This window comes from Coloeus monedula (genome assembly GCF_965178545.1).
Source record: "Coloeus monedula genome assembly, chromosome: 1".
In the NCBI taxonomy this organism is placed as follows: domain Eukaryota; kingdom Metazoa; phylum Chordata; class Aves; order Passeriformes; family Corvidae; genus Coloeus; species Coloeus monedula.
The window spans coordinates 120,169,887-120,193,262 of NC_138781.1; the positions used below are offsets into that span (position 1 = coordinate 120,169,887).

General features: G+C 41.5%; 1 protein-coding gene across 1 annotated transcript; it reads left to right on the top strand.

Moving 5' to 3' along the window:
- Positions 1-1,090: 1,090 nt before the first annotated feature.
- Positions 1,091-22,996, top strand: TGS1 (trimethylguanosine synthase 1). Its single transcript, XM_082295979.1, has 13 exons — positions 1,091-1,226; positions 1,924-1,988; positions 3,358-3,530; positions 5,444-6,296; positions 7,062-7,179; positions 8,140-8,226; positions 9,014-9,185; positions 10,633-10,987; positions 11,854-12,027; positions 12,988-13,131; positions 14,124-14,340; positions 15,391-15,469; positions 22,710-22,996. Exons 1-13 carry the CDS (start codon positions 1,129-1,131, stop codon positions 22,824-22,826), a joined length of 2,652 nt encoding a protein of 883 aa, XP_082152105.1. The 5' UTR covers positions 1,091-1,128; the 3' UTR covers positions 22,827-22,996.
- Positions 22,997-23,376: the final 380 nt, after the last annotated feature.

The window sequence follows — 23,376 nt, forward strand, 5'->3', positions numbered from 1 at the left end:
ATCCGTAATTTTTATCTGAGAAACCCTGCACCAGAGATGTCAAGGCAGGCTTTGTAATGCTCTTTAAAGGCATGAATTTCATGCATTTTATAGATAAACTCTGAGTAATCTAAGCAGAGCTGAACAGTCCATCACTCAAGTGTTTCATGGAGGAAATCCCTCAAACCTAGTGCACCATCATATAAATTCGCTGCAGTAGAGAAAGGAATAGAATCTGATTCTACAGGACAGGATCCTGTGGTCTGCTTGTCACTGCACCTTCCCTTGTCTCCAACCAACCTCCTATTCTAAACTCTCGCAAGTCATCAGGTCTCTCTCTCGCTCCACAGTGGTGTTTTCCCAGGTTACATCTTGATCTATTGCCTGAAGTAGGACCCCACAGTAAAGAAATCTGTGAGCAAAACATGGTTATCTGTATCATTGTACCCTATCACACATGGCTGCTACCCAGTGGTTTCCTCCCTCCCCACCCCAACCTCTGCCTCCAGGGCCTCATTCCAACCTTCCTGCCTCACCCTGCCTCCTCCCAGGCCCTTTTTCTCACCAGGCTTTGTTTCCATTCTGACTCTCTCTGCCCATCCTGTCTCCATTCTCTCACCGCTTTAAGCCCTCATGTTAAATCTTTACTGTGAGAGTGGTGAGGCGCTGGGGTTTCCCAGAGAAGTTGTGGATGCGCCATCCCTGGAAGTGTTCCAGGCCAAGCCAGATCGGGCTTTGAGCAAACTGCTTTAGTGGAAGGTGTCCCTACCCATGGCAGTGGGATTGGTACAAGGTGATTTTAAGGTCCCCTCCAACCCAAACCGTTCTGTGATTCTATGATTCTGCTCCAGTCACTACTCCAAAAATGCCTTGCTCAGGGTTTCCACTTCTGTTTCCCACTCCCCGTTTTACGAGATTTTGGCTGCTGCACCTTTTGTTGCGGATTTTACTTGCGATGCCTTTTCCCCCCTCCTTTCTACCTACTCTGAACCCCATCAACACGCAAATACTCCTCGTGGGGCACCACTGAAAGCGCAGACAGCCGAATCCCCTCGGCGCCCTCCCGGCCGCAGCGGGGCGGGCGCGGGCGGCAGTTCCGGCGGAAGGCGGCCACGGCCTCGGGCCCGGCGTGGGGAGCTTCCCGCAGGGATGGTGCAGGACCCGGGCCCGAGGCTGGTGGCCGAGCTGCTGCTGCGGGCGGGGCCGGCCGGCGGCATCCTCTGCCTCTGCTCCCGCGCCTTCGTCGAGTGAGTAGCGCCGGGCGCGCCCCGCGTGTCCCTGTGCCCGCGGCCGGGGCAGCGTCCCGCTGGGACGTGCGGGAAGGGCCGCGCTGCTGCGGCCGAGGGGCTGCAAGGGGAGAGCGGTTTTGCGGGAGTGTGCACAAAAGGACCCCGATAGGCCGTGTTTGTCACTGGTGGGGGGGAGCAGAAAAGGGTGAGAGGAGCCCCCAGACACCGATCCCGCTGGCCGGAGCCAGCGCCCTGCCGGAGCCGGAGCTCAGCGCGTCCTCCCGCCCCCTTCCCGCTCCCCTCCGCGGGGGAACAGCCGGTTTCACAACGAGAGGAGGACCAGAAAATTTAGTTCCGGGGTGTTCCGCGTAGCTGCAGCGTTTTCTGAACGTCGCTCCTATGGCCTTTCCCGTCAGGCTTTAATTAAAGCGTTGCCTTCTCCAGATGTTGTTTCTTTTTATTTGCTTCGCGTGTCTGGAGTCACAGGGCAGCCCGTGTGGGAAGGGACCTGGAAAGGTCACTTGGTCCAGCCTTTCACGGGAACGGAGCCTAGAAGAGTTTAAGTACCCCATCCAGTTTCATCTTGAAACGTCCAGTGGTGGGGGTCTTATTGCATCCCTGGGGAGGTTTTTTCCACTGAATGATTGTTTTTACTGTAAAAAAAAAATGTTTCTATGGTGACTTTCTGCATCGGTGTCTGTCTTTATTTTTACAGAGATCGAAAATTATATAAACTGGGATTAAAAGGATTTTATGTCAAAGATGGCAATGACAGTACAGGTAAGGTAATACAGTGTACTATGCAATGTGATGTGCAGTCATTCTTAAAGTGAGTTATGTGTGGTTATTTAAGTTGTTCCTGTTTCTGTGTTGTTTTTCAGTACTTTTGTTATGGGGATAGATGTGAATAATAACACTTGCATAGCTTTCAGGTTATCATAATCTTGATGCAGAAGTTTGTGTCAAACCAGGTACAGTGCTCATTCCTGTCCAGGTAGACTTTACCACCTCACATAACATTCACCTGGTGCATGGAGCAGATTATATCACAGATCCCTGACCTGGTCTTAAATCATTATTTCAACTTAGCCCAAAATTAATTGCATAATGGAGGGTCTGTGGATCCTAGATGTTTGTCTCCTTCTGTGTCTACCCCAGCCTAGGACATCAGCTGTTGCTAGGTAATCTGCTGAGCCAGAAGTAGAGAAGAAGCAATAGCACTGATGGGGACAATTATGTTTCTCATATATACAGTGAATCATATGACAAGGACTAGAGTCTCTCACATGGCATGCTTGTAATCTAGGAATTATCATGGTATATACTCTTAACACATTCAACACCACTCCCTTACTCCATCCTCCAGAATTCCTCAAGTTTGCCTACCTGAACATAATCCTTTTGGTATTTCTTTTTATCATTGCTGTGTTGGTAGATCCAACAGCTTGATTTGGAAGGAATTCTGAACAGAAACAGAAGCTGATAATAGCACAGATTAGATGGAGGCAATGTGAGAGGAGTGAAAGAAGGAGATTGTAAACCATGTTTTTGTGCATATATGAGTGATTTGTGGCGAGAATAATTAGTTAAAAATGGAAAGTGTGTTATGTGATAATTTGGCAGTGAATATATCCTGAACAACCAAGCCAAAAACCTTGAATGTTTCAGTATTATCAACTGAATCAAGAGCTTCTGATTTCATAATTTCCATCCATATACAGCTCCTACTTTCTCAATAATATTTGTAATTTTATACACAGATGTTGTTGCTTAGCAATTTGATAGAAGTGCAAGCTTGCTGGGGGGGGCAGAGTCAGGCAGAGAGAAGGCTGTGCAAGTACTGCTCAGCAGCAGCCAAAACATCAGAGTGCTATCCACACTGTTTCAGCCACAGATCCCAAACACAACGCCATAGAGGCTGCTATGGAGAATGTTAATGCCTTTCCAGACAGACCCAGTCCAGTGTTTTGGCGGTCAAAGTTACATTTTGATTCCTACTGATAGTTATGCAGAAACTGAGGTATTCATGAGGAAGATTTTTAAACGAGAAAGGAAGCATAAGAAGCAGTTCTGCTATTTTTTGTATGCCATGCTGTGGCATTGAGGTGTCAGAACCAGATTATATTCATGTAATATAACTTATTAACAGGGGAAGAACAAGCATCTGAGGAGGAGAACCGTTATCCCAATGGGAGATTAAAGGTGGATACTAATCATGCCCTGGGCGTGGAAGAAGTTGAACTAGACTCAGAAGCTGAGCTTATGAAGAGCATGGGATTGCCTCTTCAGTTTGGTGGGCAGTCAGCCCACAGGGACTTCGTGGTAAATCTTTACTTGCTTTATTTGTTCTGTTTGTGTAGTGTTTCCAGACCTAGGGATGTGCTTCCTCTCAGTTATTCTGAGATGGCAGTTCATGGAAATGTATCTGAGCTGCCTTGAAGCTGCCTGCATTGCATCCTGGTAACAGCACACAGCACCTTGGTCTGTCCAGGTTGTAAAACCCACCTGCCAGGTGAACTAAACAGGGTCAAGGCTGTGCTTTATGCTTCCACAGCTATACTGCTCTTGTGACTAGAGAGACCTGATTTAAAAGAGCCGTGGTAAAGCTGATGCTGCACATCAGGACAACTAGTACAGTCCAGTCTGAGCGTGCATTTTCACACTGTCTGTTTTAAGCATTTAGCTTTGTAAAAACTAATGTAAAAAGCTAGTTTTTCAAATCCCCCTTGCAGCTGATAAAGCCAGGCTGTTCCAAAAGGCAGGAGTGAGGCTTTGGTGCTCTGCTTTCCACAGTAGGGAGGATCTGGGCTTTAGAAGAGGCCTGCAGTTTTCACAAATAAAAAGACAGTGCAATATTCACAGCATCCACTTCATGGTGTACAGACCTCCCCGACAGTGAGACAGTACTTTTGTGCAGAGCACTGCATGGTTCTGACCTGATTAATTTGTAAATAAATAGGAGAAACTTGTATGTGATTTTAATTGATAACTTGTAAATAGACCATACAGATATCCAACTTCAAGCCCAAAGTCTGTGTGCAATTTTTGTTGCTATCTAGTACTATGCAAATAAGTTGAATGGGAAAATAATGCATTTTCTTATTAGATTACTGCTAAGCATTGTGCTTTGGACTGTGTGTACTAACATGACATTATGAAGGATATGGATGAAAGATCAATGCCAGTTCTTCAGTTCTAACTTCTTCATAGTCCACCTTATGCTTTTGTCAGTGTAACAAAAGTAAGGATTGCAGCTGATGGGCCATTTGGAGTAATATCTGTACATTTACAGTGTCTTGCCCATGTGAATTTTGCCATCACAGGAAGCCCCTCTGAAGCAAGCAGGTTGTAACTGGTGAAACCAACAAGTTACCTTAGTCTTCCTTTCAGGAACAGGTTTCTGTCTTCTGTTCCACCAGACAACTGTAGTAGCCAAGTTTGTTGTAGTGAGTGAAACAATTGTATTACATAAATGAAAGAGCTGCCTTTCATTTGTGCAATACAATCATTGCAGGATTTGGGCAGAAGGTTGTTGTTTCCTTGTATTTGTTAGCCACCTTGGAGATTAGTATGGGATGGAAAGGATATTGCTCCACTCTTTTGGGTCAGTGTCTTCAAGACATACAGAGATACAGCTGCAGGATTTGCAGGGGCTTTGAGTATAAAATAATGCTTTTTTTTGTGTACAGCACCCAAAGATAGCAAGGATTTAACATTCTATGAGGTTGAGCATTATGTTCACTATCCTAATAAGACACTGAACCGTGTTTGCTGGTCAGGCAGATACCAGGTGAAAGTAAGGGTCAGCCTCCACAGCCCCATAAAACAGATCCTTGATGTTACCAAGATACTGCTTTGCTGTTGAGCTCAACCCTGTGACCCTTCTATTCCTGACCCTTTAGGATTTTATAGTGTTTCTTGTCTTTCCTTTTGAAGCTTTGAGCTACTAATGACTTCCCTTTCAGCAGCCCCACTTCTGTCTACCATTCTGCTTTTTTGTATGTGTTTCTATAGACTTTCTTACTGCTCTTTCTCACAACTTCCTCAGAAGTGTCAGTCGAGGTTATGTAGCAGGGCCCTATCAGACCCAGAAACTACAGCTTTTTTGGGGAGAAAGCTAACAGCAGGGTTGCAGTGAGAGGGAGGGTTCCAATGGAAACAGAAGTGTGATCGAGAGAGGACAAGACTGTATATACATTGTGGACTTCTAACTGTGTTCTTCCATTATCTTTTAGGCAACAGAAAATTACAGAAAGAAAAATAACATGAAGATTATGAAAAAGAAAAAGAAGAAGAAAAAAGAATTACAGCAAAAATATGAGGATAAAATGGGGCAGGAATGCCAGGATGAAACTTGTGGTGGTTGTACCCAGTCCATTTCTGGTGAGCTGGCCCTAGCTACAGAGCAGTGTGAGATGAGCAGCAAACCTCAAGCTTTACTTGAAGGGAACTGTGAAAGTTCAGAAAGCCTTGCAAGTGAGACTTTACCCAGTGAACTTAAGGAAAAATGGGAGAAGTATTGGAGCGAGTACGGAGAGGGCCTTCTATGGCAAAGTTGGTTGAAAAAGCACCAAGAGGTCTCATTGTCTGAGGGCATCACAGCCTCTGAGCCTTGGAATAGTCCAGATACTAAGGAAGAATGGGAGCAGCATTATAGTGAACTGTACTGGTATTATTGGGAACAGTTTCAGTACTGGACAAGTCAAGGATGGACTACTGAGAGCTCACATGGTGACAAGGTGGAAGTTAATGGGGTTACACAGGAGACTGGTCCTTTGAGAGAAATGGACTTGGTTAGCCCAGGACCTGAGCACAGTGAAGTGCTGAGCTTGAACCTGTCTCCCTCCAACACCAAAAGTGAGGAAAGACTCCCTTCAAGTGCTGAGCCCCACAGTGAAATAATCTCTGGGATTTGTAATTTAAATCTGAATTTGGAGGAAGTGGAACAGAGCAGTGCTGCTCTAACTGTAGCCCACAGTGGTCCTGAGGAACAGAGTTCGTCTGACAGTGGAAGCCAGAAGGAGCCCTGTGATGGAGGAAGCAGGAAAAGGAGAGCATCTTGTGAAAATAAAAGTGTTAACCAGTCAGGTAATTCAAAATCACATAAAGTTGGTTATCAGAATTCTCAAGCGCATGTCTGTGTTATTTTAAAAAGTTGATTAGGTATTTTGTGGAATGATTGCATACTTGATTGCTTTTTCTTCCCTCTGCTTCTTTGGATGATTTCTCATCTCTAACCTGTATAATGAACGTGTTCTTCAGGCAGAAGTAATATTAACAGAACATGTACTTCATAAATCTTCAAATGTACTACAGAAATTGGTGAGAGATCACTGTTAGTACATATTTAATTATTTATCTTAGTCTTGATATTGCAGCTGAGACTCTTGAGTCTGCTGCTAGTGACTTTCTAAGAGAGGAAGAAGCAGATGTGGTCCCATCTTGATTCTGCAGTAGAGCTGGAATGGGAGAGGTGAAAAGAAAATCTCCTTTCCAAAAAGAAGTGAGAGGAGTATTTAAATCTTCTCTTATTAAATCTGTGGGAATATCTTTGCATAGCTAATGAGATGGAAACAAAACTTTATGCACAAGGAGGAAACTCTTTCAAATTTTGTAACTTGTAGGCATTTTATTTTTCTTGGAGAGATGAGATAATTTGAAGTTGGTCCTGGATAAGATTGTTAACACTACAGTGTAATACTGGAAGCTTTATTAGTATGTTGTCTCTCAAACAAAGACAGGTAAAGATGTGTGTTTGGCACAGTAACTAGCTGTAGCTGCAGGGGTACTGTAGGGACAGGAAGATAAAGAATTGATTTATGCAGAAGGAAAATACGATGTATCTTTTTTTAGGTGTGCAGGAGCCATGCAGCTCTAATTCAAATGAAAAAGAGCAGTTGCTGCTTCATGACCAAGATGAAGATGAGGATGAAGAGCCTCCTGAATACAGACATGTCAAAGTCAAGAGAAGGCAAGTCATGAAATTTACATGAGCTTTTTTCTCATGAAGTCCAGGTCCAGGAGCCTTCTGATTTATACTAACTATACCTTTGATTGAGGGTGTGAGTTAAAATGTCAGTACAAAACCACATAGTCTTCCATCACTGCTTATTGCTTTGCCTCATAACAAGCAGTGGATATTTCCTCTCTTCCATTGCTTTATGAAAACAATGTATGGCCTTGATGACTGTACAAGGTGATGATACTATTCTTGTGCCACTGAAGTATACAAGATTGTTAAATTGCATAGGGCAGCTTGCTTATTTAGGTCTAATTAGTATAGACAATCCCAGAATGACAGTAAATAATTTGCATTGTTCAACTGAATTGAACGCTGGCAGTAAAATTCTCAGAGCTATGGCAGTCAGAAAATAGCCAATATCTGCCTTGTCACAGTCTTTTTCTTTCTTCTCTAAAAATATATAGTCTCAAAGATAGTGAGATGTTTCTTCCTCTCCAATAAATTTGCAAACTCAAATGTGAAGGAGTGGGTGGAATTGTTACCTCCTAATCATACAGCTTTGGTTTTGTTCTAGTATTTTGCTGTTGTCACAGCATCAGTAATAGATAATAATATAGATAACATGAGAGATGATGAAGGTAATTTGGAAATAGGGTGAGCAAACACTGTCTTCATCATGTAGGGCTTGATGTTAAATATTTTAAGAGGTCATTCAGAATAACTGGAATATTATAACCATAGTGGAAGGGCATTGCTCAGTAGAATTGTGTAAAAAACCAAACCAACCCAAAAATTCATGCACATGAACAGAGTGGTGTTATCTGCTTGGTTTGGTTTCAGCAGTTTGTGGAGGAACATACTTGAAGCCCACATTCAGATGTTTTCAATATGTAAGATTTTTAGTGGTATAGCTGTAAAATGATTGGTTTTTTCACAGTAAGTGACTTTGTCATCTGTGTTCTTTCCTAGCCATGAGCTGGATGTGGATGAGAACCCCATGGAAGATCCTGAGGAAACCTGCTCTGTGTTGGGTTTCAAGTGTGGCACAGGACAAAAGTAATTACTTACGAGGAACTGTGGGGTTTTTCATAGCAAGTCAGCTCTCTTGTTATTATGGAAATAGACCATTCATCTCCATTTCCTTTTTGTTAAACTTTTGAAGCTGATTCCCAGAGTTAGTCTCTGCTCTTACTAAAACTGTCATCCTTGAACTAGGGAGAGATGCAGAGTTACAGAGCATAATTAAAGAAAACTGCTTTGATGCAGAAGTGTAACACATAAGGTGCTTGCAGTTGTATAAATGTGAAGTTGCTGGTCAGCTACTTAAATTTGAGCTTAAAGGCTCTGACAATCAGTGGTCCTCTCAGTTTGTAGTTCTGTGAGCTGAGATCATGGGTTTTAAGTAAAATGTTGCCATACTAGTAAAGTGTTGCCACGGTGTTGTTCAGTGAATTTTTTTTTAGTTGGCTGGGTTTTTTGTTGCATTTGCTAGAACGTAAAAGTAGCTGTTTTGGGGGTTCTCAACAGCCACCAAAATGATCTTCTATTCTGCTAATCAAGATATTTTTTTCATTTCCTATTCTTCAGGCTGGCCTGGGAAATTGTTTTCATCTAAAGTTATACAACTATCAGAAAAAAAAATCTAAAACTAATTAGGTTAAACATTTTCAAATAAAATTTTTGTGAAGGTACATTGTTTTGCAGCTACATCCAGTGACATATTTTAAGTGGAGCAATTAAAATCCACTTAAGCCTAAATCATTTTTTGTAGACATCAACATTTATGTTAAAGCTTCTAGACTGGAAAAAGTCCTTATCTATCTTTCTATCTATTTATTTTCAGATATGGTGGAATTCCAGATTTCACCCACCGAAGTGTGCAGTACTTGGAGAAAAAAGCAAAACTCAAGTCCAAATTCTTGGATATGCGTAAACCAAGGAAGAGCAAAAACACACACATCTTCTTTACAGAGGAATCTGAAATGATATGCAAAAAAAGCAAAACTTTGAAGAAGGTAGGTTTAGTCATTAACACTGTTATAATTCATAGATTTATCTGCTCCCTTAGCTGATGTTGTATTATGAAGTTGAAAAAAAAGTTAATTGCCCAAAGTACATGGCATTTTCAAATGTCAGTCCACTGCTCCTCTTTTTTTTTTTCCTCCTTGTTTTCTCCCCCTCCTCCCTGCCTCCCCCCTATGTGAAGAGTATTTAAGTTAGGATGGCTGTGGAAAGGCACTGGTGGGCCCTGTCAAGAGAAATGTGAGCTTAAATGGCCAAGTTATGCGAAAGTCATTCCTAACATCTGGCTGCACATAGTTCTAGAGATGTGTGTAGGTTTCTACTGTTACTAAAAGTGTGTCTGATTTTAAATTGCACTTGAGGCCAGTTGTTAATACTGGCATTTCAGCAGTAACAGAAAATCATTGTGTAGATTAGTGTATTTCATGTAACTCCATGTTTTTGGTAATTTTTAAAGGGGTTTGCGTGTACCTCTACCTGCATTTATTTTTACCTGTAACTTTATCCTTTTTTTTAAATTCAGAAATTAGTAAGAAGTAGAAACATTTGTTGGAGACTTCACTTGAGTCTTTTTGAGAATCTGAGGGGACAGATTTTAATGTTACTTCACCTTCTCCCGGGATGCTTGGCATTCCCCAAAACCCAGGTGTAAAGCACTGTTTTCTGATAGTGACCATACATGTTACATTGGACTCCGGTGCCACTGCTATAATTTTTGATAAATTTTTGTCTTCTACCTGGGGCCAGTATAGTTCAAGGGCAACTTTAACTCTGTGAAGAAAAAAAAAGTTACACATTTCCTCAGACTTTCAGGTAAGGAACTGCTCCAGGTCTAGAGCCATTCAGAGCAACCATAATGTAAAAGGGAGCATCTACATGTGCCTTTGAGGAGTTTGGAGTGACATCTGTGTGTTGGTTAGGAGCTTTTGTCAAGCTCTCTGCTGTGCAGTAGAACCCTTTACCACGTGCACCATCTGGTACATCTTGAAGGGAAGGCAACTAATGTGTGAAGGTAATTTTACCTGTTTATGCTAAAAAACTCTGAGAGGCAGAGTACATACCTGAATGCAGATAAAGATAGTTGTGAAGTAGTAGACTTGGTCACCTGGGCTGTGGCAAGTGTGACTATTTAGGTATTATACAAGAATTATTTATTGTATTTATCCGTTGATTTTTTTGGTTGGTTGGTTGGGTTTTTGTTTCTCTTTTGGAGGTAGCTGGCATCCAGTTCCCAAAGACAACTTGTTTCCAAACATTTTAAAAAGGGAGCTTTAAAAAGGGACTTCTTGAATGTTTTGAGTCTGGATATTTTACTGTTTTCAAAATACATGTGGTAGAGAGAGCCTGCAGTGGCAGGTGCTTTTGAACTGTAAGGCTTTTAAAACTGTGCTCTGAGTAACAGATCACCATCTGATCATCTGTGGTATTTGACAATTGCAGGTGGAAATGTTCCTGAAGCAGGTTAGTAAACCTGAGGAGGAAGACACGTCCCAGCCAGCCACCCCTCAGGGTAAAGCAGAGGCATTGTCTGTGAGCAGCAGCGACTCAGAGGGTCAGGAAGGCGTTGCTGCCACACAGAGTGTGACGCTGGACACTGAAATCCAAGAGCCACCCTCTTCCAGTGTGGCCTGCACAGAACCTGGAGGGAGTAACCTTGAGGGGGAGGTGCAGGACACTGCAGCGAGTGGCCCTGATGAGCAGGGGGCAGGGAGGCCAGAGCACAGCGGTGGGCGGCAGCTTGTCCCTCTGGATGTTCCCGATTATCTCCAGCCAGACACGGAGGATGTCAGCCAAGGTAAATCAGTTTCCTACAAACTGATAAAAGGAATTGGCAGTGGACTTAATACTGCCTTCCCAAGTTACTGTGTCATGCACTACTCATTTATTTTGTTAATTCAAACAGACTCATTAGGTCTAAGGAGTAACGAAAGCGATTGAGAGCTGTGCTAGTAGAATTAGCTCATTCCTGGAATGCCAGAATCCCAGGTCTTGTCTTTAATGTTGACAGTATTTCTTTATAGATGAACAGTCATTGTTTATCCTCGACATGGTCTAAGGTTTTCCATTCACACCTTTTTTTCCTCTGCAAGGATGATGGTGATTAACCTTAGGTAGCTGCACAGACCACCAGGTTTTGGGTTCAAATGCACATTGCTGAGCTCTGGGGAGCATGTGTTGTTAAAATTATTTTCTAGCTTAAAAACAATCAGTATTATGAACTTCTGTATTTAACATTAAACAAAGGAAAGAAGGATTATACAGGTTTTTATATATAATTTAGTCCTTCCTACAGTAGTTCAGTTACGTTAGATTCCTATTCCTACTGTAAAACTCTTGTCTAGATTGGTTTTTATTCATAACTGATATAGGGGCATTAGATTGGTGTCTGATCCACTTGTTTGCTCCTTATGTAGAGTTCATTGTCTTCAGTTGAAGATTAAGGCTCTTAAATAATGGGTGAACTGTTATAATTTTTAGGACCGTGACTAATCCATTGAAATACAGGATGCTCTTTTTTAATTTAAAGCCACTAATCTTAATCATCTGGCAAACAGCAATAAAGAACATTTATAGCAGTGTTTTTAAATTTTAACACTCACCTACCAATTACATTCCTAGCCTACAAGAACAGTGACTGTTAACTTTTGCAGTGTCTTCCAGCTGTAGATGAAAAAATTACTGTGAAGAACAAGGAGAAGAAAAGAAGAAGAAGGAATAAAAATGCACTGAGAACTATACCTCCTGAGATTGCTGCTGATCCAGAGCTGGTCAAGTACTGGGCACAGCGCTACCGGCTCTTCTCTCGATTTGATGAAGGAATTAAACTGGACAGAGGTGTGTTCAGTACCAAGTGTGCTGCCTTGGTAGTACAGGATGTATCCAAACCTGTGGCCCTTCTTGCAGTTTATTACAAATTTTCTTAAAGGAGGAACACTACTGAATGTGTGTTTGCACCCATGGATCAATTCCATCCACCCCTCAGCAGGCAGGTGAATGGAAGTCTTGGACTTCACAAGTGCTTTTAGTGTGGGACACTCCTGTCTGCATTAGACATCAGCATCCTTACATTTGCTGATGATCTTGCCTGGGCCCAAATCATACTTTGTCAGGAAGTTTTCAGAAACTCAGTGATATTTTTCTATTTCTATATTTTATAAAATAATTTTGTGAAACTTCCGAGTATGCTGATGGATCTAGTTTCATTCTGTTTTTATCTGACTTGCAGCAGTCACTTGCAAAGCGACTTTTTTTCCGTATTTACTTGGAAACCACTTCAAATCATAAATTTATAGGTAAAAGAGGAATTAGGATTACTAGGTATTTTTTGTTTGTTGGGTTTTTAAGCCTTCCATTTCTAATGCTTTGCTTCATAAACTTGCAGATTAATTGGCAGACCAGACATTACGGTGAAGAAAATAAAATGTTGGATAAGAGAGAATACATTTCTGGTTTTATTTGCTACACAGCATAATCATGATGTAAAAATTTTTCCATAGCTGTGCCTGTGGACTTCCCCTTGATAAACTAGAATCCTCAGCGGTCAGTTCAACAAAGCATGTACTGAGATCAAGGCATATCAGTTTGCTTCAGTGAGACTTTGTTTGCTTAGCAAATCTCTGGACTGAGCAGAGTTTATCATCTTCAAAGCCAGTGTTTCCTGGTCGAATGCACTAAGCCAAAATTCTTGGGATTAATGCTAAACCTTCAGTTTTATGTGGAGCTTGGTTGTTTGTTTTTAAATGAGATGACCTTGAAATAAGAGGTGAAAATACATTTCTTCCTCTTCCTTTGCAGAGGGTTGGTTTTCTGTTACTCCTGAGAAAATAGCTGAGCACATTGCTGTCCGCGTTAGTCAGTCATTCAACTGCGACATCATAGTGGATGCGTTCTGCGGGGTTGGAGGGAACGCTATTCAGTTTGCACTGACCTCAAAAAGAGGTAAGTAGGTGTTGTATACAGTGCATTCGTTTGTTTCTTCTGTCTTTTTCCTAAAAACATTTGGGTATGTGCTCTGTTTGTTGCTTTGTTTTCTTTTTCAGTGCTTCTGTAGCAACAGCAGCTGTTTTGCTTCATCAGACTCACAATATGACCTCTCTGTTTTGAAAAAGGATCAATAGAACTACTTTTTCTATTTTAAGTCACAGTTGAATTTGTGTTGTAGTCAAGATTATTTTTGTGTGGCATAATGTGTAGTCTGTCAGATGCTCTGGAGATCACTGGTAAAAGTGGGCTTCTGTCAAAGCTGCTGCTTTCCAGTTGTTACTTGAAGTCTGTGTACTCAAAACCAGGTTACATGTGAATAGTACTTAAAACACTTGAATGGAATCGCCTGCAGATTCAGCAGAACCAAGTACAGAAAAGTAATGAGGACTTCATGTTAGTCTAATGCCAGCTAATGAAAGTGTAGATAAATGTTGAGAGTACTTTCTGTAAAAACATTTCCTGCTAGATACTCATACCAGTTGATCTAACTCTTCTGAGTAATGTTTGAGCAAGAAAAACAGTAGTTTTTCTACTGCATTAAATTTGGTAAGCTATGATCCAATCTATAAATCTCACTTGGCTTTTTGTATTTCCTGGCTAAATTTTAATTTCTCTTATTATGTACTATTCTTGTATCATCTGTCTCTCTTGGGCTGTGTTGGAGTTTTTTAAACTCAATTTTCAGAACTATGTGGCCAGCCACAGATAAATGTTTCTCTTTAACGAAGGCAAGGAGAGAGTTTCTAATTGACTTCATTAAAGTTGTCAGGCTCCTGCCAAACCTGCCGCAAGAAAGACTTCTCTTAGGCAGACAGTGCCGTGTCCAGTCCTTGAGCCAAGCTGCGGGCTTGTCACAGCAGTCGGTGTCCGGCTGCGGTGAGCTGCCGGCGGTCAGGTGGCGTTCCCGGTTCCCGTTAATCCCTGTGTTCGCCATCTCTCGTGGGCAGTGATCGCCGTCGACATCGACCCCGAGAAGCTGCGGCTGGCGCGGCACAACGCGGAGGTGTACGGCGTGGCCGAGCACATCGACTTCCTCTGCGGGGACTTCATGGCGCTGGCGGCCGGCCTGCGCGCGGACGCGGTGTTCCTCAGCCCGCCCTGGGGCGGGCCCGACTACGCCACCGCCGAAATCTTCGACATCCACACCATGATTTGCCCAGACGGATATCCTTCCCAAGTCATGCCTTGTGGTGGGGTTATCTCTTTCCTCTCCTCCCTCTCTTCCCGTGGGGTTTGCGTTCCCAGTTGGCTGACTGTGGATGGTATGGGTGGCAGCTGGAGTTCCAGGTGCAACCCATTTGTTTAGTCCTCTTCCCACCTAAATTTAAATATTTTTTTTTTTATTACCAGAAACTCCAGTGATGAGTTATTCCTGAAAGCAAAAAGTCTGTTAGAGAATTGAGTAGCTTCTCAAGTTAAAGCATTGATTTAGCAGTTTTAATTCCTTTATATTATTTTATTAAAATACCCCAAAGTAATCAAATAGGCATGTGGTGTATATATATAGAGGGACAATAACTGGTTGTGTGAGCTATGACCTTGTCATTAATTCCACTTTTTAACTGATTTATAAAGGAAATATCTTATTTAAAATATCTTACTAAAGCTGTCTCAGTCATAGCACCTGCCAATGACTTGAGAAATCACAGAAGAGTGCAAGGAAAATAGTAACTATTTTAATTAATATATAGAATTCCATACTAGTTTATTAACAGTGATATTGAGCACTCATTCATCTGTGAAGGTATTAACATAATAGTTTCATCATATGTGAAGTGTGGGGTTTCTTTTGTCCAAGAATAATCTAATTTGTTCCCCTTTTTTCCTAAAATGTAGCCATATCTGTAAAAGTAAGAAAATCTTTGTATGCATGTGTGAGAGATTCCACAAAATGGATTAAAAAAAAAGTAAACCAAATGTATTAGCCACAAACTACATTCAAATTTCTCAAACACTTCTCTGTAGTTCGGTTAAATTTTCATAAAAAGTGAGTGTTGGGGGCTTTTTTCTACTTTCTAGGGCACTAATGGTGAAATAGAGTTTCTGCATTTAGACAATAATAATGTCTGCATTTCAGAAGAGAATCCTACACACTCAGAAGACTAACTATAATTTAACTGCATAATAACTGAAACTGAGACATACTTTCAAAATGAATGAATATTAAGAAACTTTTCCTTCCCCATTCTTGTTTTTTCCTTTACTGGCTTGTACATTTGAAATTTTCAGGCTCTCCAAGAAGATCACCAACAATATTGTGTATTTTCTGCCTCGGAATGCTGATATTAACCAGGTGTGTTACTGGATGAGGTCTTGGTAGTGAACAAAATGCTCAGCTGACTTAAAACATAAATATTATAAGCACATACATAAGACTTTTAAGTCTGTTGAGCTGAATGTGGGGTATTTGGGGTTTTTTAATTTGACCCTTCTGTTAAGTAATTTCTGTGTTTGCAGTACTTTTGGTATATTTAGAAATGGGAGTAGATTATTTCCATGGTTTTGACACTGTTTCTTCTTAAAGCAACAAATTGGAGTTTCTTGCAGAAGTTTCAAAGCCAATTGCCAGACAGATACATCATTATAAAAATATCAAAACCCAACATATTTCAACCAGCTCTCACTGTCTGATAAGTTGGTGAGTCCCAGACCTTCATGGCTTTCAGTATATGAAGGAGTTGCAGGAAATTGTAGCCTGCAGGTGCTGCTCTCACTGATGAGTAGATCAGGCATAAATGTCACACCACCAGGGGTGGTACTGATGGTCTCCACACAGGTGTGTGGTTCCATATGGGTTGCTTCTTTTGTAGTGATTCAAGATAAACACAGAATTTGTGGCGCTGGTGTGGGGTTTTCTGTATTAGGGATTTTTGGTAGAAAGGTTTTTTTTTAAGCAGTTATATGACTAACAATTCCCCTGAGTGTCTGGTTTAGTTTCCTCTGTGTATTTTCTATGTTAATCATGTCTTGTAGCTTTTTTGCAAAAAAGGGAGCAGTTCTTCTCACCTGCAAGATGCCACAGGGCTTCCCAGGACTTTTTCCTGCTTTTCCAAAAGCCCTGTCTGACTTAGAGCAGGCAGGGTGTCAAGCCATATGGTGGCTTGGGGAATTGTTGGTGGCAAACAGCTGGCTTGAGAAATAGGCTGAAATTCACATGGCCTGAGTATTAGCACATTCTAAGCCCATGCTGTGCACAGGATTGTTGGTTTGGCAGGTGATGATTCAATCCCTTTTTGCATTTCAGGCTGGTGAAATGTCAAAGTGGCTTATGAATCTTTGAACAGGGACTTTAATTTTAGGTAGAGTTTCTCTAATTTCAACTTCTTACCACTGCCTTTTATCAAATGTTTAATTTCCATGATGAAGAGTGACCTTAGCAGTTTCCTGCTCTATTCATGAGCACTTTTTACTGGATTTATAAATGGCCAAACACATCTGCATTTCGCTTGTGTTTCCACAAAAGCATCCAAGAGTACTCCCCACAGGCCTGCAGCTGTTTCTGCAGAAGAGCTCAGCTTATCTATGTGATTGGGCCAGGTGTCCTGCCACCTCTACATCTTGGTGCAGTTGGCTCTGAATGATGTTGATGTAAAGTCCATGGGTTTGGCTTTACACAGGTGGCTGCAGAGTAACAACTGCTGCTCAAAACCATGGTTTTGTTGTTAAAAGTAGGTGGCTGAAGTCCTGGGTTCAGGTCTGTTCGGTGTTCTAGGCTATGGGCTCAGGAGGAGAAATCAGTTCTGTATGCCTTTCTTTAGAAAATCTGTCAGTATAAGAAAAAAAACCCTAAAGATTGATGATCTGAGAGGGGGAAAGTGGATGTGAATCTAGCACACTGTTTAGGGAAATGTCTTCATCCTGTGTTGACAAAGGTGTGGAAAACATGACTATTCCAAACCTGACCTTGGTGGTTACTCTGGTCCACAGGAGACTGGTTATGGGTTTGGCTACCAAAATCTCTGGCTGTATTTAAGAATGAAGTTTCTGGATTTAGTTCCACTACACTTCTAGGGCTGTGAATCTCCAGCAAAACAAACAAAAAAAAACCCCAGAAGTCCAGCAGTTAGAAGCAACCTTGCAATAAAAATACATTTAACTGTTAGTTAAGGTGGTTCAAATTTAGTGGAAAATACCTGCTTTTAATGGAAGATAGCTATTAGGTCACTGTTAGATAGCTAACATAGAATAGGGATATAGGGTTTCTGCTGCTGGAGTGAAAGCAGGTGGTAGCTTACCTTGACCTAGCTGTGTCAGAGGACTCAGTGTTCATTGTCTTTTTGGGGGACAAGATATCCAGGCTGGTTCCACATGATTTTATCCCAAAAACAGCGCTTATTACTTCTGCAGGCACGGCCACTTCTGTGTAGAGTTGGTCTTGTAGAGAGAAATGGGATTCTTGGAATTCCCTTAAAAGAACGGAGTTTCGGTCGAGGAGAAGTGAACTTCTGTACTTCTGCCTCAAGAGGGAGCAGCGAACCAGTGCAATATGGTTGGTTCATTTACAAGAAATGTAAAAGCATTTCCCTGAATTGCATCAGATCTCCTTGTTTACAAACATGTATTTGTTAGAAAATTTGTCATGTGTGCAGGTCTGTTTTTAAATTGAATTCTTTCACAATATTCTTTATAATTAGCAAAAATTAATAATAATATAGACATGTGTGCACATACATTTAAAAAAATGTGTGTTTATTACTGCCTGTTATGCAGTTCATAAAGGTAATTTATGAAGTGTTTAGCAAGCTGTGCTCTGCCTCATTGGGGGGGGTGGGAAGTGTGTACTCAACCTCTGGGACAAGGAGTCATCCCAGGTAGTCCAATCTCTCTCACAGACTCTTTTCTGTACCACATAATACTTCTGTACCTTCGTATTTGCAGCAAAGAAGGAGGAACCTGCGATTTGTTGCTGTAGAACCTTCTTGCTAATAGTGGAATCTATTCTTTTAATCTCTTTGTAGAAGTTGTACTCATTTACTGGTGGTCTCTCACTGGTGGTCAGAATGTTGTGAGGATGCATGATGGCTCCCCACAACAAACTGGTCAGCCTAAAATGTTGGTGACCTGGTCTGTTGTGAGACAGATAACCACATCAGCATCTTTACCTAGCCTAGCCAGGTTTGGGAGACGGAGTAATGAGGAATTGGGAGTTTATTACTTACCTTGCCTGTGCATGGTTAGCAGCTCAGGTACTGGATTGTGCCTTAGTGATTGTTTAAAGCTTCACCATTCTTTGAAGACAGGCATACTGGTGTTTGTGGTAGCTATGCCTCATTTTGTGAAATTGTACTGTTGTTGGAGCTTTTGCTGTCCTGAATGTTGATGTCTCAGACTTGGCTTATATTTCAAATGCTGCCAGAATACAGGAATGGCTTTTTGTTTCTTGTGAGCCTAGAATTAAGCGAAGTGTTCTGGACCTTGATAGTCCTACAAAAAATACACATTGTGCTGCTACTTTTCTTTTTTCTTGTCTTTGTTCCCACCTCATCTCCATCAATCATTTTGAGGAAATCTGGAGTTAGACATTGAGTCCTTGTTCTGTCTGCAACTCTGTTGCCTGGATGGAAAAACACTTGCTGTGTTTCTGTTTATGAAAGTCCAGTTGTTAAAAATGACTGCTCGATGAGGGGAGTGTAAAGATGGGTAAAAACACCTTAATTTGTTTGAATTCTCTTTTAGCTATGATTTTAAACTGGAGACTTAGCCAAATGGGGCCTGCCAAGCAGAGTCGTCTTTATTTAGGAGTAAATAGAACAATGAGCAAAGCAGGGACTGAGCAGCCAGGAAATGAACAGAGGTTAATTTGATAGTATTTTTAAGAGGCTTGAGTATTAGGGGAGTTGGCAGGTGAAGGACTGTGGGTTGATGTGTTTTGCAGGCTGATAATTTCTAAGTGAATGTAATTCCATACACTTCAGCTGTGACTATTGTGTTAATAACAACAGTTTTTAGGCAGCCCACTTTAAACTCACTCTGTCCTTGATAAAAGAGAGAGAGCCAGAAGTTACCCACAGCATACGCCAAGCCAGAGTGATACTTCTGAACTTCAGTCTTCCTAAAGCCCATACTGCTTGAATACAGAATTGTAGTTTGCCCACTCAAAGTTTAAAAAAAAAAAAAGTCTGGCCTGTCAAAGGGTGGCAGCACCACTGTGATGGTGGCACAATTCACCTGCATACCTGTCCATTTTCAAATATGCTGCCTGAGAGCATTTTATTTTATTCTGTTCAGTGTAAAGAATATCACTGCCTTCTTTTTCAAGTAGGTTGGGTTTTGTTCCCCTTAGCTTTTAGGCTGGGTGAAGGGGGAGGGAATTCTTCATTTTATTAGTATTCTATAAAATCAATTCATTCACAGTGTCCTTGTGTGACTGCCTATCAAGTTAAAAAGCTTGCATTTCTCATACCTCAGAAAACTTAATAGGAGGGGAGAAAAAATGATAAAATTTTTGTCCACAGTTATGTTAGTTGGTGGCTGGAACAGATAGGAAGTTACTTTACTTAAGAAATTTCAGTATGATTAAAAAAATCAAAAAGCCTCTGGAAGACCAGCAGGAAAACCTTCAGGTTCAAAAATACACCTGAAGAATATAAAGGAAGTTTGCAACTCAAGCAACTTGTGCTCCTGAGGTAATCTTCTGTTTGTTTCTCTTTTCATATATTCATCTTTTATGATATCTCCTTTCCAAACCTGTTGGCTACTTTTTTGATGTGTTCTGGCTGTATCTGTAGCTGTGGGCTCTTTTTAGCAGTAGTCACTGAACTGAAGGATGAAGCATCCAGGTGAGAAGGATACAGGGAGGTGTTAACTGAAGTTGCAGCCTTTACCTCTGCCTAGGGACAGCAGCACAGCAAAGGAGGCAATACCTGTCCACCCAAGTAGTATGGGTTTGGGCTAAAGAATAAACCAGGATAAGGAGAGTTGCCAGCAGGGAATCACTGTATGTACACGGGAAAATGCAAAATAAAGGAAGTTTGGACTAGTCAAGTTTTTAAAAGAAATTAAGAAGCCTTTCTGTATTCACCATTGTAGTGCACTGCAAAACCAGATGTTTGTCAGTGTCTCTGAAAATAGCTGAGCACCTTTGTTTTTCTCAAAGCCTCGTTCCTCAATCTGCTGTTATTTTTAGAGGGTGTCCCTCTGCCAGGCTGGCACCCTTCTGAAGCTTGGTGTGTGGCAGCCTTCTCTCACTACACCATCAGGGCTGACTGAGCCCTGCCGAGGAAAACTTGGCAACTCCTACGTAATTAAATTTGCAACCTCCAGCAATTTACAACTAAGCATTGTCACAGAGAATTTGCATTTCACTCCTCTGAATAGTGAATGGGTTAAAGAGCATATAGTACCAGATCTGTCACAGCAGAGCTTATTCCCATGTGTTTATTTCAATTTTTGTCACCTTTGAGTTTATCAAATAATTTTAGTCGTTTTTTGAAATTAGTCATAGTTATCCTGTGTTTAACACTTAGAGACCAGACACAGCATATGTACATTCTCAGCTGTCCTTTGGTAGACACCACCCATCAGTGTAGGGGTATCTTGTTTTACTTGGTCTTCTAAGAGAAATATTTAGTAAACACTAGTGTTTAATATCAATGCATTAGTCATACTTAGATATGCTAGTGACACAAACTGTGCCCAGAAAGCAGGAGTGCATGACCCCAAGACAGTAATTTTAATATTCTTATATAAAACTGACTAATCCAATTAATATTTTAGAATGTTTAAGTGACATCAGCTATAAAGTGCAAAGCCTCTTAATGCTTTTTGGAAGGGACATCCCAGCTTCTGTTTGTAAAAAATTAAAAGTTAACATCTTCCTAGAAAAACTACGGATCACCCCACAATGCTTTTTGGATTTCAAGTAAGAACAGAAGTTGTAAAATTAACATTCCTGATCACTTGCCAATTTCAGATTCTTGTGCTATTTATAAGTCAGCCAGCCTCTGGTTTTTTACTTAAGTGGCAGGTTCCTCTCTGACAAGAACATGGAGCGTTTTTTCCTATCACCAGAAGTTGAAGAATGAAAAAACTGCTCACGCTTTTGTTTTTGTCTGCAGAAACAAAAAAAAAAAAAAAAAAGAAAAGGGAGAAAATAAAACCAAAGCAAAAAAGTAAATGTTTGATTTAGATAAGTGTGACAGTTTTCTGGGCAAGTCAGTAAAGGTTCAAAGTGTAATTTAAATTAATCTGTTATTTTGTCTTGATAGTAGGCTGGTTTTTTGCTCACATTAAAATAGAGGAAGTTCAGCATGTTTATTTTTAAACCTTGACTCTGCACGACAGAGTCGAGTCTCAAGGGGCTTTAGAAGTGTTAATAACAGAGTCTGAACTTAAAGTTTCAGCTGCTAATATCATCTCAGTTTAAAGATCAGTTAAAATCTACTGCAGGCTTGTAGACCTTGATAGCTTTATGGATGCCTGGGAAGTTTCCCTGCATGGGGAACTATAGAAATAATTTTCCTGCAGCAGCCTGGGGGAATGGCGGCACAGAGCAGAACTGGCTGTGGAGCATGGACCCCCCCACAGGACAGGTCCTCAGGGTCCACAGTGGAAGGGGAAAAAAGCAGACAATGTTCAGTTTTAGTGTTCGTCTGTTCGTCCTTCTGACTTTGCGGTCTCTCCTGATGAGGAATTGATGGCCTGTGAGCTGTTACCCTCAGAGGGCATGCTGAGTAGGAACAGAAGAGGGGAGAGTATTGCATGCTCCAGTCCAAAATGCAAAGTCTGCTGTGAAATGTTGTCTGTCTGTAATCATTGAGCATTAAAGGTGTGCACCGGGCTCAGTCAACAGAGCATGAACGGTGAAATTCTCACTCACCCCAGTGATTGTAAACACAAAGCTGGGACCAGCGCTGCCTGACAGGCTCCCCCAGCCTGCAGAGGCACCACTGCCCCAGCCTGCAGAGGCACCACTGCCCCAGCCTTGCCCTCAGCACTGCCTGCGACTCCAGTGCATACAGCAACTTTTTCTTTGGCTGCAATAGCAACTACAACAAACTGTGACCATTTTTTTGAGTTTCTCTGCCTGCTTGGGGGTTGGTTTTGTTTGCGTTGTTCCCCTCCATGCTGCCGCTCTTCAGTGCAACCTTTATGCTTCTAATTACTAAAATTGATTTTACTCTTCCCCCAAAATTTGGGATGTGACATCTTTCAAGCACAGTTTACAGCTTGCTTTTTGCCACATGTGGGTGCCTCAAATGCCAAGTACCCTGCAAACTGGAGTTTAGCATCTCTTGCCTCAGCACAGCATGTCAAGTTCTGAGTATTTCTCTTTGCTTCTGAAATCCTCTTATTTTCGTGATTTGGGTGAGGAGGGTTTTTCAGTCACAAACCACAGACCGCTCTGTGATTAAAAGGAGACATAAAAAGAGGATCCAGAGTCATTAGCTGCCAAGGAACATTTTCCACCAGTATTAACAGAGCAGAGATAGATTTTTTTTTTTTGGATGATTGTTTGTGCGAATTAAAAGGTTTGGGGTTTTGCCTCTTTTCCTGTGCATTGATTGGTTTACTTTTTGTTCTTTGTTTTTCAGGTGGCTTCCTTAGCAGGACCAGGAGGGAAAGTTGAAATAGAACAAAATTTTCTCAATAACAAACTGAAGACAATAACAGCTTATTTTGGTGATCTAATAAGGCATGACATCTCCTGAACTCCATGTGGATTCTTCCAACCCCAACCTCCCTGACTGCTGCTTTGCTTAAGCTTTTGTACAGCTGGCTGGTCAAAAATGACTTAAAGCCATTTTCTGCTTTAATTTCTGATCACAGAAATTTGTTCTGTTTATTGCTACTGTCAATAAATGTTTTATAATAATTTTGACAAAACTTTAAATGTGGAAAAGCTGTGAATTTGTGAAGAAAGATCTTTATAAAATGCAGTCTTGCAAGGTTCAAGCCCAACCCGTGGGAGCGGGGTTCAGGATTTCTTTGTAACTTTCACATGTGCTACTTCTGTGCTTGCTCTGGTTTTGAGCATCCAGAGGGTCAAGAAGAATAGCCTGAAAGCCACTGGGGTCAGGAGCTGCTGTCTATGCTTGAGAAGCAAAAGCATCTGAACACAGGTGGAACTAGAGGGTCAGGTGCACCACAAGGGGTTAACCCCAGTCCACCTTTCTCGCTCCATGCTGAGAAACCTTTTCAGGTTTTCTTTGCAGGATGAAGGTTCACACGTTAATCCCAGTGAGTGCTCTGGCTTGCTGC